The sequence below is a fragment of the Mesoplodon densirostris genome, chromosome 1 (genome assembly GCF_025265405.1).
Source record: "Mesoplodon densirostris isolate mMesDen1 chromosome 1, mMesDen1 primary haplotype, whole genome shotgun sequence".
Taxonomy (NCBI): domain Eukaryota; kingdom Metazoa; phylum Chordata; class Mammalia; order Artiodactyla; family Ziphiidae; genus Mesoplodon; species Mesoplodon densirostris.
In genome coordinates, this window is record NC_082661.1 from 122,543,956 (window position 1) to 122,558,330 (window position 14,375).

The 14,375-nt window shown below is 44.6% G+C and overlaps 1 protein-coding gene across 4 annotated transcripts in view; it reads left to right on the forward strand.

Moving 5' to 3' along the window:
• Positions 1-7,087, forward strand: part of ARID5B (AT-rich interaction domain 5B) — a 192,500-nt gene extending 185,413 nt beyond the window's left edge. For all 4 annotated transcript variants that reach the window (XM_060108803.1, XM_060108810.1, XM_060108807.1 and 1 more), the window contains one exon: positions 1,022-7,087. In XM_060108803.1, coding sequence (XP_059964786.1) covers positions 1,022-3,175 — 2,154 coding nt within the window. In that variant the 3' untranslated portion in view covers positions 3,176-7,087. The remainder of the gene's footprint in view (positions 1-1,021) is intronic.
• Positions 7,088-14,375: the final 7,288 nt, after the last annotated feature.

Genomic DNA, 14,375 nt, shown 5'->3' on the forward strand with positions numbered 1-14,375 from the left:
CCCACAGCTTCTGTCAGTAGGGACACATAAAGACCATCCATCTCATTGACTACAACTTATTTCAGTGAACAGAAAAGCTGTATGTGTTGTGGCATTCACTGCTTGAATTTTGACAATTTCATTTTCAGCTTTAATGGAAATGTCGTTTGCTACAGCCTAGAAGGACTTGGAGTCCCTCTGTCCCTCAGGTAGACAGGCTGACATTGCATCTGCATAATTTTTCAATACTTTAGCTTTATCTGCGTGTCATATGGCACTGGGTAGAAATTATTAACACTTAAGCATTGCTAATTTAACGCATCATATTGAACATGTTAGGACGGGATTTGCTCTCTCGAAGAAAAAACAAGGGGTTTTAGTAAGTTTGTTGTTGACACGGGGTTGGATTTTTGAAAGAGAGATTCTAAAAACATCTTTCTCCAAAGTGTCATAAACCACAACATGTAATTTAAAACCCATTTGGGGCTTCCCTGGTGGCGCAGTGGTTGAGAGTCCGCCTGCCGGTGCAGGGGACACGGGTTCGTGCCCCGGTCCGGGATGATCCCACATGCCGCGGAGCGGCTGGGCCTGTGAGCCATGGCCGCTGAGCCTGCGCATCCGGAGCCTGTGCTCTGCAACGGGAGAGGCCACAACAGTGAGAGGCCCGCATACCGCAAAAAAAAAAAAAAAACCATTTGGATAATTGACGGATTTGACACGAAAACAACCTCAGAATTAAACTATATATTAGCATCAAGGAGTGATATGATTGTATACCGGCAGTACATAATACTTTGCTATTTTGATAGGTATCTATCTCATAAGGGACTGGAGTGAATATGCATATTTCCCCTGATATTTCTGTAATTTATATTTCTTTGTTTAGAGCCATGATTGGGGAGTAATAAAGCTTTACAGAAACTCCATGAGCTGACTGAAAAGGCTGTTTTCAAAAAACGGCTGTGTGTAATATTTTATTTCATAGCATAAAGTGTCAACGCATTTGGCTTCCTTCTGACTATCTTTTGCAATATTTTATCAGGTTTCGTCAGAGCAAGAGAAGGAACAAGAGACTTTACACCAGAAAAGCATCACTGAGCCTCTCCCAGTAGCAGACACAAAGAAAAAAGTGGAAGGGTACCAGGATTTTGCAGCAAGGCCCCTGGTGTCCCGAGCAGACCCAGAAAAGGACAACGACACAGATCAAGGTGCCAGCAACGAGGAGGCAGGAGAGGAGGGGCCTGCCCCTCCACTCGCGAGTGCCCCTCTGGCCCCCGAAAGGGATCCAGCCCCAATCCCCGGGGCTGGCAAACAGTCGCGCACCTCTCCCAGGGCTCTCCTGGACTCAAAACAAGAACCCAAGCCCTGCTGTTTTACAGAGAGCCCTGAAAATGAACTCCAAGAAGCATCCTTCCCCGGCTTCCCCACCACGCAGCCACCACTGGCAAACCAGAGTGAAATGGAGGATGACAAACTCCCCGCAATGGCGGATTATATCGCCAACTGCACCGTGAAGGTGGACCAGCTGGGCAGTGATGACATCCACAGTGCACTCAAGCAGACCCCGAAGGTCCTTGTGGTCCAGTCATTTGACATGTTCAAAGACAAAGACTTGACTGGGCCCATGAATGAGAACCATGGACTTAATTACACCCCCCTGCTCTACTCAAGGGGCAACCCAGGCATCATGTCCCCGCTGGCCAAGAAAAAGCTTTTGTCCCAAGTGAGCGGGGCCGGCCTCTCCAGCAGCTACCCCTATGGCTCCCCACCCCCTTTGATCAGCAAAAAGAAACTGATTGTGAGGGACGACCGGTGTTCGGGTTTGTCCCAGGCCCATCACGGCCAGAGCACTGACCACATGGCAGTCAGCCGGCCGTCAGTGATTCAGCACGTCCAGAGTTTCAGAAGCAAGCCCTCAGAGGAGAGAAAGAGCATCAATGACATTTTTAAGCACGACAAACTGAGTCGATCGGAGCCCCACCGCTGCAGCTTCTCCAAGCATCACCTTGGCCCCCTTGCCGACTCCTATGTCCTAAAGCAAGACACTCAGGACGGCAAGGAGAAGCTGCTAGAGAGGAGGGCTCTTCCCCACTCTCACGTGCCTGGCTGCCTGGCCGATTTCTACTCATCCCCTCACCTCCACAGCCTCTACAGACACACTGAACACCATCTGCATAATGAACAGACATCCAAGTACCCTTGCAGGGACATGTACAGGGAATCAGAAAACAGTTCTTTTCCTTCCCACAAACACCAAGAGAAGCTCCACGTAAATTATCTGGCGTCTCTACATCTGCAAGACAAAAAGTCGGCTGCGGCGGAAGCCCTCACAGACGATCAGCCAACGGACCTGAGCCTTCCCAAGAACCCTCACAAACCCACCGGCAAGGCCCTGGGCCTGGCTCACTCGGCGCCCGGGCCTCAGGAGAGCAAGGGCGCCTCCCAGTTCCAGGTCATAAACAGCCAGAGTAGAGACTGTCATCCCAAGGCCTGTCGGGTGTCGCCCATGACCATGTCGGCCCCTAAAAAATACCCTGAATCGCTTTCCAGATCGGGAAAACCTCACCCTGTGAGACTGGAGAATTTCAGGAAGATGGAAGGCATGGTCCACCCCATCCTGCACCGGAAAATGAGCCCTCAGAACATTGGTGCAGCGCGTCCCATAAAGCGTAGCCTGGAGGATTTGGACCTTGTGATAGCCGGGAAAAAGGCCCGGGCCGTGTCTCCTCTGGACCCCTCCAAGGAGGTCTCTGGAAAGGAGAAGGCCTCAGAGCAGGAGAGCGAAGGCAGCAAGGCCGCGCACGGTGGGCATGCTGGGGGCGCCTCGGAAAGCCACAAGCTGCCCCTCTCCTCCCCTATCTTCCCAGGTTTGTATTCTGGGAGCCTGTGTAACTCGGGCCTCAACTCCAGGCTCCCGGCTGGGTATTCTCATTCTCTGCAGTACTTGAAAAACCAGACTGTGCTTTCTCCACTCATGCAGCCCCTGGCTTTCCACTCACTTGTGATGCAAAGAGGAATTTTTACGTCGCCAACAAATTCTCAGCAGCTATATAGACACTTGGCTGCAGCCACACCTGTAGGAAGTTCGTATGGGGACCTTTTGCACAACAGCATTTACCCTTTAGCTGCTCTAAATCCTCAAGCCGCCTTCCCATCGTCTCAGCTGTCGTCCGTACACCCCAGTACAAAACTGTAAGCCTGGCTCTGCCCAGCATCCCAAATGGTGCGGATAACAGAGCTTCACTCCTTAGCCTCGGGGTGACGGCTTGTAGAATTAGAAGTCAGTATTCTTCTAATCTGGGGTGAGATCAGTCCCGGCCAAAAGGGGCCTAGAGGGGAGGTGAACGTACCTGATATTTCCGGGATGACTCTAGCCCTGGCTGGTCAGTCTTGAGCCCCTGCCAACACAGATGCCCTCGCACCTCAGATCGTTCACTTTGCACGGGGATCTTGTGAAGGGATTCATGTGTATCCAGGAAGAACTTAGAGGACCCCGTCTGAGTTCTGATGGTCAGGAAACAATCTGGGCAAAAAAGGGCAGATATTTCAGAGGAAGGGGCAAGGAAGACTGGCAAATATGCCAAGGGATGCCCCTCTCTTCATAAAACTCTCCAAGGTTCAATCAATGCAATGTATAGTGAAACTTCAATAGATCTTTCATTTTGACACTATTAAACAATCCAGAGAAGTAAACACTGTTAAACTGACTGTATATATTTGCTTCTTAAAACTACCCGTATCACTGTTTGCTCACCTAATTTATATACAGGTAGTCCTATTTTCTCCCAGTTCCTTCTTGTCCCTTTTTTTTTTTTTTAATTAAACAGTATCGCTTTTGTTTGCAGGTCTTGTTTTTGTTTTGTTTTGTTTTAAAGGCTGACTGTCCTTAGTTGTTGATGTGTGTTTGTAATTTTTCCACATCTTATCATTTTGAGCAGCTTTGGGTGGTAATGTTATTGTTTACAAATTGAAGCAACTGATTCTAGTGGAACAAATGATCAAAGAAACAGTTGAGCACACAATAGTGCAAAGAACGTTCCTTTGCAAATCTGCAACTTAAGGATTTTGTTCCTCATAAATGGCATAGTTGAAAGAGCTTATACACTGCTTACCCGGCCAAATGCTTTGCTTTGAAGTATTGGGTTATGTGAAAATATCGAGCATTGTACTTACCTTATCTAGGCTGTGAAACTGTCCTACATACCAGAGGAATCATAAAAACAAAAACCTCACAGGCAGCAAGCTGCTGAATAACAACGGAGTCTAGAGGACATATTTGTGGGCTGCACACATATTTTAGGAATTTCAGAAATTAGAATAGAAGCCAAAATGATTTACATTCGTGTTGGCACTGATCCCTTTAAACAGTCTGGGAAGGGGGGTTGGGAAGAAGATAGAGCTTGACTATCTAGAAGAAAATGAACAGCGGGAGGCCCAGGCACCAGATACCTGCCCAGGGCCATGGTCTTTCGAGTAATAGGTAGTCACATTGCCTTCATCAAGTTGGTTTCTCGCTATTCCCAGGAAGAACCTCACAGGCCACATCTTTGGGGGTAACGGCAAACTGATTACCCAGTTCAAAAGAAAGCCATCTTCTTTGGGTTTATGGGGCATGACTTCTGTGTGTATGCACACACATAGGGTGATTTGTGTCATGTTTTTAACCACCTGGCAATACAGTCCACCTAACAATTTCTTTTATTGTTGCAAAGAAATGGTCAAGCTGTTCAAGCAGCTAAAAGATGTAGAGAATGTATACTGTCATGCTTGGCACTTTATTCTGTTTGCTGCCGAGCTGTAACGTCAAGGTGGATGCATTTTCTAAGTGTGTTAAAAGTCGATCGACACAGAGAGTGGATTTTCCTTCCAGGTCCCATCCCTGCTGATAAGACTGCTTTGATGAACTCCCCAGTCAACCCTCCCCTGCCCCACCACTACCGGTAGACATTAGAACCATAGGTAACCAAGTCTTTTACCTGTGAGATATTTAATTATATGAAAATTGATGACAATTTTCAACTTCTAAATAGGTAACTTGACTGCAAAATAATCAAAACTGGTAAACAATGAAACCGTGGCTCTTAAACCAAGCCATGCATGCCGTGCATTTGTATTGAAATGTCTCTATGATATGAAGCCAAATATTCAGTGTAACATACTTAATATCCAAAGGTGGAAACAAAAGAATGTAGAGATCTAGTGTTAAGAGTTCCATTTGCTTCAATTAATTATTTACCTTCCTGTGGAATAATATATATATATATATATATATATATATATATATATATATATATATTTAATAGAACCATAGATAGACTAGTAGAATTTAGATTATAAATGTGTGAATGCAGATTATCCTGCTATTGCACAAGATAGAGGGCGGAAAAAAATCTCAATTCCAGCTGGCAGAATGCTGGCCAGGACACATATAAGAAAGCTGCACTAGACTGAATAGTCACAGAATCAGAGGACATGGAAGAAGAAGGAAACTCCAGTGTTTTTGCAGCTGACATGGGCTAGATCCTACATGGTTTCTCTGAGCTCGTTTCTCAAAGAAAATGGGGGCATCTGTCCCTGGTGGAGCTCACCTATCCATTTTGAATATGGGGCATTTGTTTTCCCCACTGCAATGATTTCAGTCTGGTTTCATCATGTTGGAATTCGATCACACCATTTTCAAACAATGTTAACATAGTCCAGCTTTTGTTTTTCTCATCTCTTCCGAGAGGAGATTCACTGTTTCTGTCTGAGGAAGCTCATACCCTTGGCAAAACAGCAGGACAAATAAAGAGAAATGGGGGTATACATTCCCAACAGAAGCAGTGTGTTGTTTTAAAACTCCGAACAGAGATCTTGGAAATCCTTCAAAAAGACCATTGAATTCTTCATTGGCTGAGAACTACATTTTAAAAAGTCTTAAATAGGGCTTTGTTTGCATTGTTTGAGTTCAAGGGGCCTTATTATTGAATGGAATTGCACAAGCCTTTCTTTGTGCAATCAAACCATTGTTATTGGTAGTTCTGTAAAGGAAACTGTGGAATCTAATTGGCAGTGGAGTCATAAATCTATTTACGAAGTGTGGCTTCCAAGAAATGTTGCAATTCAAAATGCACTAAGTCCGTGATTTACTGGAGATTTGGAGATTCTAAATAATATTTCTGAAAAACTTCTGGCTTAACTTTTGGCAACTCAACATTAAAGAAAAAAAACCCCACAAAACCCAGCCCAACCAAGTTTCAGAATTAAGTATTCTAGTAAGTGATTGGAACTTGTAATCTTTGCCACAGGACTGACTTATTTATTTACTAGCTAGAAGCTCTTAAGTTCACTTGTTTATCAGGGCATATACAGAAGGGTTTGTTAAAACTCAGCATTGACTTTACAACTTTCTGACCTGGTGCATGAATTCTCAAGTACTGTATTTCACTGTGTTGGTGTGTCTGATGGAAATTTCGAGGTGATCCCACAAAAATATTTTATGTAGTGTGCCTTCAAAGAGAACCATTTATTTCTCTTCACTTGTTGTCCCACAAGTCACATTTGGTCGTGGTCAGCCAAGTCCCATCTGGTCTAGTTTTACACTTGTCCCAATTTTAAAGAAAAATGGGAACAAGTCTGCCCTGGTGAGACCCACACCATTGCAATGAATATCTTGAGCACTTAAATTCCAGTGTTGGCTGTTGATGTATTTGATATTCTGCTTGTCTCCTCATGGTTGAAATATGTCTGAAGAATAGCAGCATAATCTCTTGGCTGTTTATACTTTTTTAAACCTTCCTGTGTTGTAAATATTGTATACTTTTGGTGACTCCAGCTATGTAACCTCTATGCTCTGTAAGGTGATTATTTGTATATAGCAACATGGCCCAGTGATACTATATAGTTTCCCAATGGAGAGGTTATTGAGTAACCTTTGCATTAGTTTAAACACTACCAGAAGAATGCTGAGCCAACTATAAACACTCAATTTTGTATGTTTTCCAAATTGTACTTATTACTGCTTTTGATACTGTATTACGTGCCAATAGTTTCCCAATCACATAGCAGGCAAGAGATATTTTGTACTTTTTGATCCACTGTAATATTTAATAAAAAACGTTACTATCTGTTTCCTTTTGGGTGTAATCTGTCACTTCCTCCTGAGGAGCCCTGTGACCTCACCAGAGTACTTTCTACCCCATTGTCCCCAAATAGGATAATAACAATGACAATGATGATGATGATGTGTATGTTTGTTGAGAACCTACTGGGTGCCCAATTGGCATACAGTATCTTTACTCTTCACAGCCCCATGTAAATATGGTTATGCCCATTTTACTGATGAGAAGACTGAAGCTTAGGTAAATCAACTTGCCCAAGATCACCTGGCTAACAAGTTGGCAGAGTTAGGATTTGAACCCAGGGCTCTTAAGTCTACAACTTCCTTTGTATACCAAGCTCCTCTCCTGGCAGGTAACAGAAGTCACCATTTACTTATTTGCTTATTTGGGCAACAAAGATTTTTTCATGTCTCAACTGCCAGGCATAGTGTTAGGAGCTGGGATTACAATGGTGAGTAAAAGATAAAAAATACTGTCTCTGGAGTTTATAAATCTTATGGGAAAGAGAGTTAATCAAATAGTCACCCACATAAATACAAAACTTCAACCTGACCTAGTTCCAGGGGAGAGGAATGTGATGAAAAGTGATACATGAAGAGGAGGTGGTGACTAAACCCATAACGTGAAGGATGAGTATGAGTGGACCAGGTGAGAAGGAATTGGGAGAAGACTTATCCAAGCACAAGCTAATACATGTGCAAAGGCCTGGAGTCAGGAACAAGTTTAACTTATTATAGGAATTGAATAAAGCCTATGTGACAGAAGCATAATTAATAAAGTCCAGGGAATGAGGCTGAGTTGAGGTTCAGAGTATAGCAGGGGTCAGCCAGATAGGTCCTAAGAGACCAGGTTGAGCATTTGGTCTTTATCCTAAGCAAGAAGAGGTTTAAGTGGGAAGGTGATATGTTCAGATTTGTCTTTTTCAATGTCACCCTCTGGCTGCTGTGTGAAGGCATATTGAGAGCAATGTAATGCAAAGATGGTGGTCATTTCAATTGGGGTGGTGGAATGGAGGAGTGGATACATTTCAGAGGTACTTGGAAGGAAGGACGAACAGACTTAGTGATGGGTTAAATGGAACAACTGATGTATATTCAGGATTGAAAAGCTAGGAAAACAGCACATTCTGATGTCTGGTGATCATGGACAAAGATTTCTGGTCTTTCATCCCCTTAGTCCACTGCCTCCAAGCTTCCTCCTGGTTTTGCTCAGCTTACTATTAGTTGAAGTGAGGCATTCACAAAGTAGCACGCTGTGTGCTCCCTTCTTAATGGGTCCCAGAGACTGGGGCAGGGGAGAGGGTGGACAGTCTGCTGAGTGTCTTAGTTTACAACCCACACCATCTGGTCAGGGTGGACTTTGAATAGACAGGTGAGAGTAAACTGCTAACCAGCATGTCACCACAACTCTGGGGGAAGAAAACCACAAATATCAATACGTTTTGATAAAAGACCTAAGACCCTTTTTCTTATCATGGTTGACTCCCTGAAGGACCTGCCCACCCCTCTCAGGCCAGCAGGAGTTACAGCAACATGTTAGAACTCTCACCCTCTTCCCCCGCTCTCATCCCTTTGTTAATCCAAACAAGCCAAACACAGAAAGAACGCCTAGCCCCGTGGTCTCCTCGCCCTAATTCTGATTCATGTGTATTTCACCATATCATGTGAATTGTTATGAGTACATCAAAAGAATGTTCTTCCATCTACGACACATTCAGCATTTATAGATCTGATACTTGAATCATACACAACAGGAAGCATCATGATAAGTTATCTATTTTTACCAGGCCTGGCTGGCTAATACTTTTGGGAAGGAGGGTGCTTTTGCTAAAGATGTCACTCATGGTGCAAAAGCAATAAAACTGCCCAATGATTTATTCTAGGAAAGTGGCCAAAGTTGACAAATGTTTGAGGGCTGATAGTGACCAGGAAATGGGTGATCATTTACATCAACAAGTAGGTAAGTGGAGGAGGTGGGCGTGGGGTAGGGGGTGGGGTGACCTCTGGCCAGGAATAATGTAAAAGCATAGCCTTCAGGGTTGACCTAGACAGTAGAGTAAATGACACTGGTTTGGGTCCACTAATAGAGAATTCCTGAATTTTGGAATCTCCAGGCTACCTCCTGGGATAAACAACATTGCAAAGCATTTATTTAACCTGCTTAAAAGAACAAACTATTTTAATCATGCTAGCTCTAACCACAGGCATTCAGCCAACCTAGTAAGGACAAGGTGATCTGCACCCTGAGGCATCCATACAAGAACTACTACTACTTTAATATTGTTGAAACTCTCTCTAGAACAGAACTGTCCAATGGTACTTCCTAGAATGGTGGAAATGTCTTACGATTCAGAGTTTTCCAATACTGTAGCTATTAGTCAAAGTGGCTACTGAGCTCTTGAAACACGCCTAGTATGATGGAGGAACTGATTCTGTAATTCTATTTAATTTTTATTCACTTAAATTTAAATAGCCACATGTGGCTAATGGGTACTATATTCAACAGCGCAGCACTAGAATGTGCAATTGGCCAATGAGCACATATGTACAGACACAATTACAAATGGGACAAAATCTGCAAATGAATTTTAACATAGACACTAAAGCAGGCAACACTGTATCTCTTCTGGGCAAAACTTCATTAATCCATTAGGGGGTAACTATAGATTTAACACTATTTTTCACTCAGGATTTACACATCATAAACATCTAAATACTTACTAATGAACAAATCACTGGGAGAGCATATGCCAATAAAATGGACAACCTAGAAGAAATGGACAAATTCTTAGAAAGGTACAACCTTCCAAGACTGAACCAGGGAGAAAGAGAAAATATGAACAGACCAATCACAAGTAATGAAACTGTGATTACAGAGGGGATTAAGATGGCGGAGGAGTAGGACGTGGAGGTCACCTTCTCCCACAAAAACATTAAAAATACATCTATAGGGCTTCCCTGGTGGCGCAGTGGTTGAGAATCCGCCTGCCAATGCAGGGGACACGGGTTCGTGCCCTGGTCCGGGAAGATCCCACATGCCACGGAGTGGCTGGGCCCGTGAGCCATGGCCACTGAGCCTGCACGTCTGGAGCCTGTGCTCCACAATGGGAGAGGCCACAACAGTGAGACGCCCGTGTACTGCAAAAAAAAAAAAAAAAAAACTACAACTGGAACGATTCACACAGATCACCTACTAAACGCTGGCAGAAAGGAAAAGGACCTCAGACTTCCAAAAGGACAAGAAACCGGGCAGAACAAAAGGAAAAAGAGAAAGAAGGAATCGGGACAGGACCTGTGCCCCAGGGAGGGAGCTGTGAAAGAGGAAATGTTCCCTCACGCTGGGATAGTCCCCTCTCTGGCAGGAAGATCAGCCTGGACGGAGGGGTTGCTTCAGAGCCTCAGAGGAGAACGCAGCAACTGGTGTGCAGAAGCCAAAACAGCACCGCTGCACTGTGCTCCCCAGCCTGAGACACTAGTCTGTTGTTGCAGGTGGGGGCTGGGTGCTGAAGCTCAGGCTTCAGAGGTCAGACCCAGGGAGAAGATGGGGGTTGGGTGCACAGAAACAGCCTTGAAGAGGCTGGACTGTGGCAACTGAGGGTGTACCTGGAAGAAGCCTGGGCTCACCAGAGAGGCAAGGTGCCACTGTTCAGGGGCTTGCACCAGGAGAGGGGCACAACCACCAGAAGAGCTTCTTTGCCTGTGTGTGTGCTCCCAGGCAACAGGACGCCACCTACAGGAGATCCAGGGGTGGGTACAAGTCACCACCACCATAGTGGGCTCCAGAGGCAGGCATGGGCTGCTGCTATGAGACCCGAGAGCAGGAACCAGGCCCTGCCCCAACTGTCCCGGGAGGGCGTGGAAAGAGAAACCCATATGAAACCTGTGAGCAAGCGCCAGGCCCTGCCCCTGCTGTCCAGGGGGTGCGCTGAGAGCAGTCACCCATACAAGACCCACCACCAGGTGCCAAGCACTACCCCTGCTGACTCGGGAGCACACAAGGGCCATTGTACCTGCACAACCCATATCAAGGGACTAATAGCCAGTACACACTGAGGAAAGACGCAGCAAGCATCCAAACTAAAAGCAGTCCCTTGACTGCAAAAAAAGGGACAGAGTAGAAGGACTTAAGCTTACCAGCTCTCGCAAAAACACCAAAATCACAACTAACTGTTGAACAACCATTGATAAAAAAGACTGGAAACTATGAAAAAGGCTATTTTACATTCAAAGACAAAGAAGAAGCCACAAAAAGCAGGAGGGGTGTTTTCATGACATAATCAAATCCCATACCCGTTGGGTGGGTGACCCACAGACTGGAAAATAATTATATTACAGAGGTTTTCCCACAAGAGTGAGAGTCCTGAGCCCCATGTCAGGATCCCCAGTCTGAGGGTCTGGCATCCGGAGGAGGAATCCCCAAAGCATTTGGCTTTGAAGGCTAGCAGGGCTTGAATGCAGGAGCTCTGCACAACTGGAGGCAACAGAGACTCTACTCTTGGACGGCACACACAAGGTTTCATGTACACTGAGACCCAGCACAAAGCAGTAACTCCATAGGAGCCTGGGCTAGGTGTACCTACAAATCTCGGAGAGTCTCCCAGGGAGTCAGGGGTTGGCTGTGGCTCACTGGGTGGGGGGATGTGGGGGGGGCGTAGGACACTGGTGGAAGAGGCCCCAGACTATACTGATTGGCATGAGCTCTCCCAGAGGTTACCATTTTGGCATCAAGACTTGGCCCTACCAAACAGCATACAGACTCCAGTGCTGAAACACCTCAGGCCAAAAAAAACAGCAGGATAGGAACACAGCTCCACACATCAACAAACAGGGTGCCTAAAGCTATGTTAAGCTCACAGCCACCTAAAAACACAACCCTTGACATGGCCCTGCCCACCAGAGGGACAAGACCAGCTCCATCCACCAGTGGGCAGGCACCAATGTCACTTACCAGGAAGTCTACACAAGCCTTAGGACCAACCTGACCCAGCAGAGGGAAGATACCAGAAGCAAGAGGAGTTACAATCCTCCAGCCAGCAGAAAGGAGACCACAAACACAAAAAGTCAGGCAAAATTAGACGGCAGAGAAATATGTTCCAGATGAAGGAATAAGACAAAAACCCATGAGAAAAACTAAATGAAGTGGATATAGGCAATCTACCTGAAAAATAATTTAGAGTAATGATAGTAAAGATGGCCCAAGATCGCAGAAAAAGAATGGAGGTACAGACTAAGAAGATGAAAGAGATGTTTAACAAAGAGCTAGAAGACTTAAAGAACAAACAGAGATGAAAAATACCATAACTGGAATGAAAAAATACACTAGAAGGAATCAATAGCAGAATAACTGAGTCAAAAGAACAGATAAGTGAGCTGAAAGAATGGTAGAAATCACTGTTGCAGAACAGAATAAAGAAAAAAAGAATAGAAAGAAACGAGGACAGTCTCAGAGACCTCTGGGATGACGTTAAATGCACCAACATTCAAATTATAGGGTTCCCAGAAGGAGAAGAGAGAGAGAAAGGGTCTGAGAAAATATTTGAAGATATTATAGCTGAAAACTTCCCTAACATGAGAAAGGAAACAATCACTCAAGTCCAAGATGTACAGCGAGTCCCATACAAGATAAATCCAAGGAGGAACATGCCGAGACACATGTTAATCAAACTGGCATAAACTAAATACAAAGAAACAATATTAAAAGCAACAAGGGAGGGCTTCCCTGGTGGCGCAGTGGTTGAGAGTCCGCCTGCCGATGCAGGGGACACTGGTTCGTGCCCCGGTCCAGGAAGGTCCCACATGCCATGGAGCAGCTGGGCCCGTGAGCCATGGCTGCTGAGCCTGCACATCCGGAGCCTGTGCTCCGCAACGGGAGAGGCCACAACAGTGAGAGGCCTGTGTATTGCAAAAAAAAAAAAAAAAAAGGAAAAAAAAAAAGCAACAAGGGAAAACAATAAATAACATACAAGGGAACCATCATAAGGTTATCAGCTGATTTTTCAGCAGAAACTACAGGCCAGAAGGGAGTGGCACAATATATTTAAAGTAATGAAAGGCAAAAACCTATACTCAAGAATACTCTACCCAGCAAGGCTCTCATTCAGATTCGATGGAGAAATCAAAAGTTTTACAGACAAGCAAAAACTAAGAGAATTCAGCATCACCAAAACAGCATTACAAAAAGTCCTAAAGGAACTTCCCTAGGTAAAAAAGAAAAGGCCACAACTAGAATCAAGAAAATTATGAATGGGGAAGCTCACTGGTAAAGGCACACATACAATAAAGGTAGAAAATAATCCACACACAAATATGATATCAAGACCAGCAATCGTGAGAAGAGGAGAGTACAAATGCAGGATAGTGCAATGAAACTGAAATTAAGAGATCAGCAACTTAAAACAACCTTGTACATATATAGACTGGTATATCAAAACCTCATGGGAGGGCTTCCCTGATGGCACAGTGCTTAAGAATCTGCCTGCCAATGGAGGGGACATGGGTTCAAGCCCTGGTCTAGGAAGATCCCACATGGCGCAGAGCAACTAAGCCCGTGCGCCACAACTACTGAGCCTGCGCTCTAGACCCCGCGAGCCACAACTACTGAGCCCATGTGTCGCAACTACTGAAGCCCGTGTGCCTAGAGCCCGTGCTCCACAACAAGAGAAGCCACTGCACTGAGAAGCCCATGCACCGCAACGAAGAGTAGCCCCCACTCGCTGCAACTAAAAGAAAGCCCACGCACAGCAATGAGGACCCAATGCAACCAAAAATAAAATAAATAAATTTATAAAAAATCAAAACAAAACAGAACAAAGCAAAACCTCATGGGAACCACAAACAAAAAATCTGCAATAGATACACACACAGAAAAAGCAATCCAAACACATCACTGAAGACAGATATCAAATGGCAAGAGAAGAAAACAAAAAAGGAAGGGAAGAAAAAATACCTTCAAATACAAATCCAAAGCAATTAACAAAATGGCAATAAGAACATTCATATCAATAATTACCTTAAATGTAAATGGATTACATGCTCCAACCAAAAGACATACACTGGCTGAATGGATACAAAAACAAGACCCGTATATATGCTGTCCACAAGAGGCCCACTTCAGATCTAGGGACACATACAGACTGAAAGTGAGGGGATGGAAAAAGTTATTCCATGTAAATAGAAAAAAAAAAAAAAAGCTGGAGTAGCGATACTTATACCAGATAAAATAGACTTTAAAATAAAGACTGTTTAAAAGACAAAGAAGGACACTACATAATGATCAAAGGATCAATCCAAAAAGAAG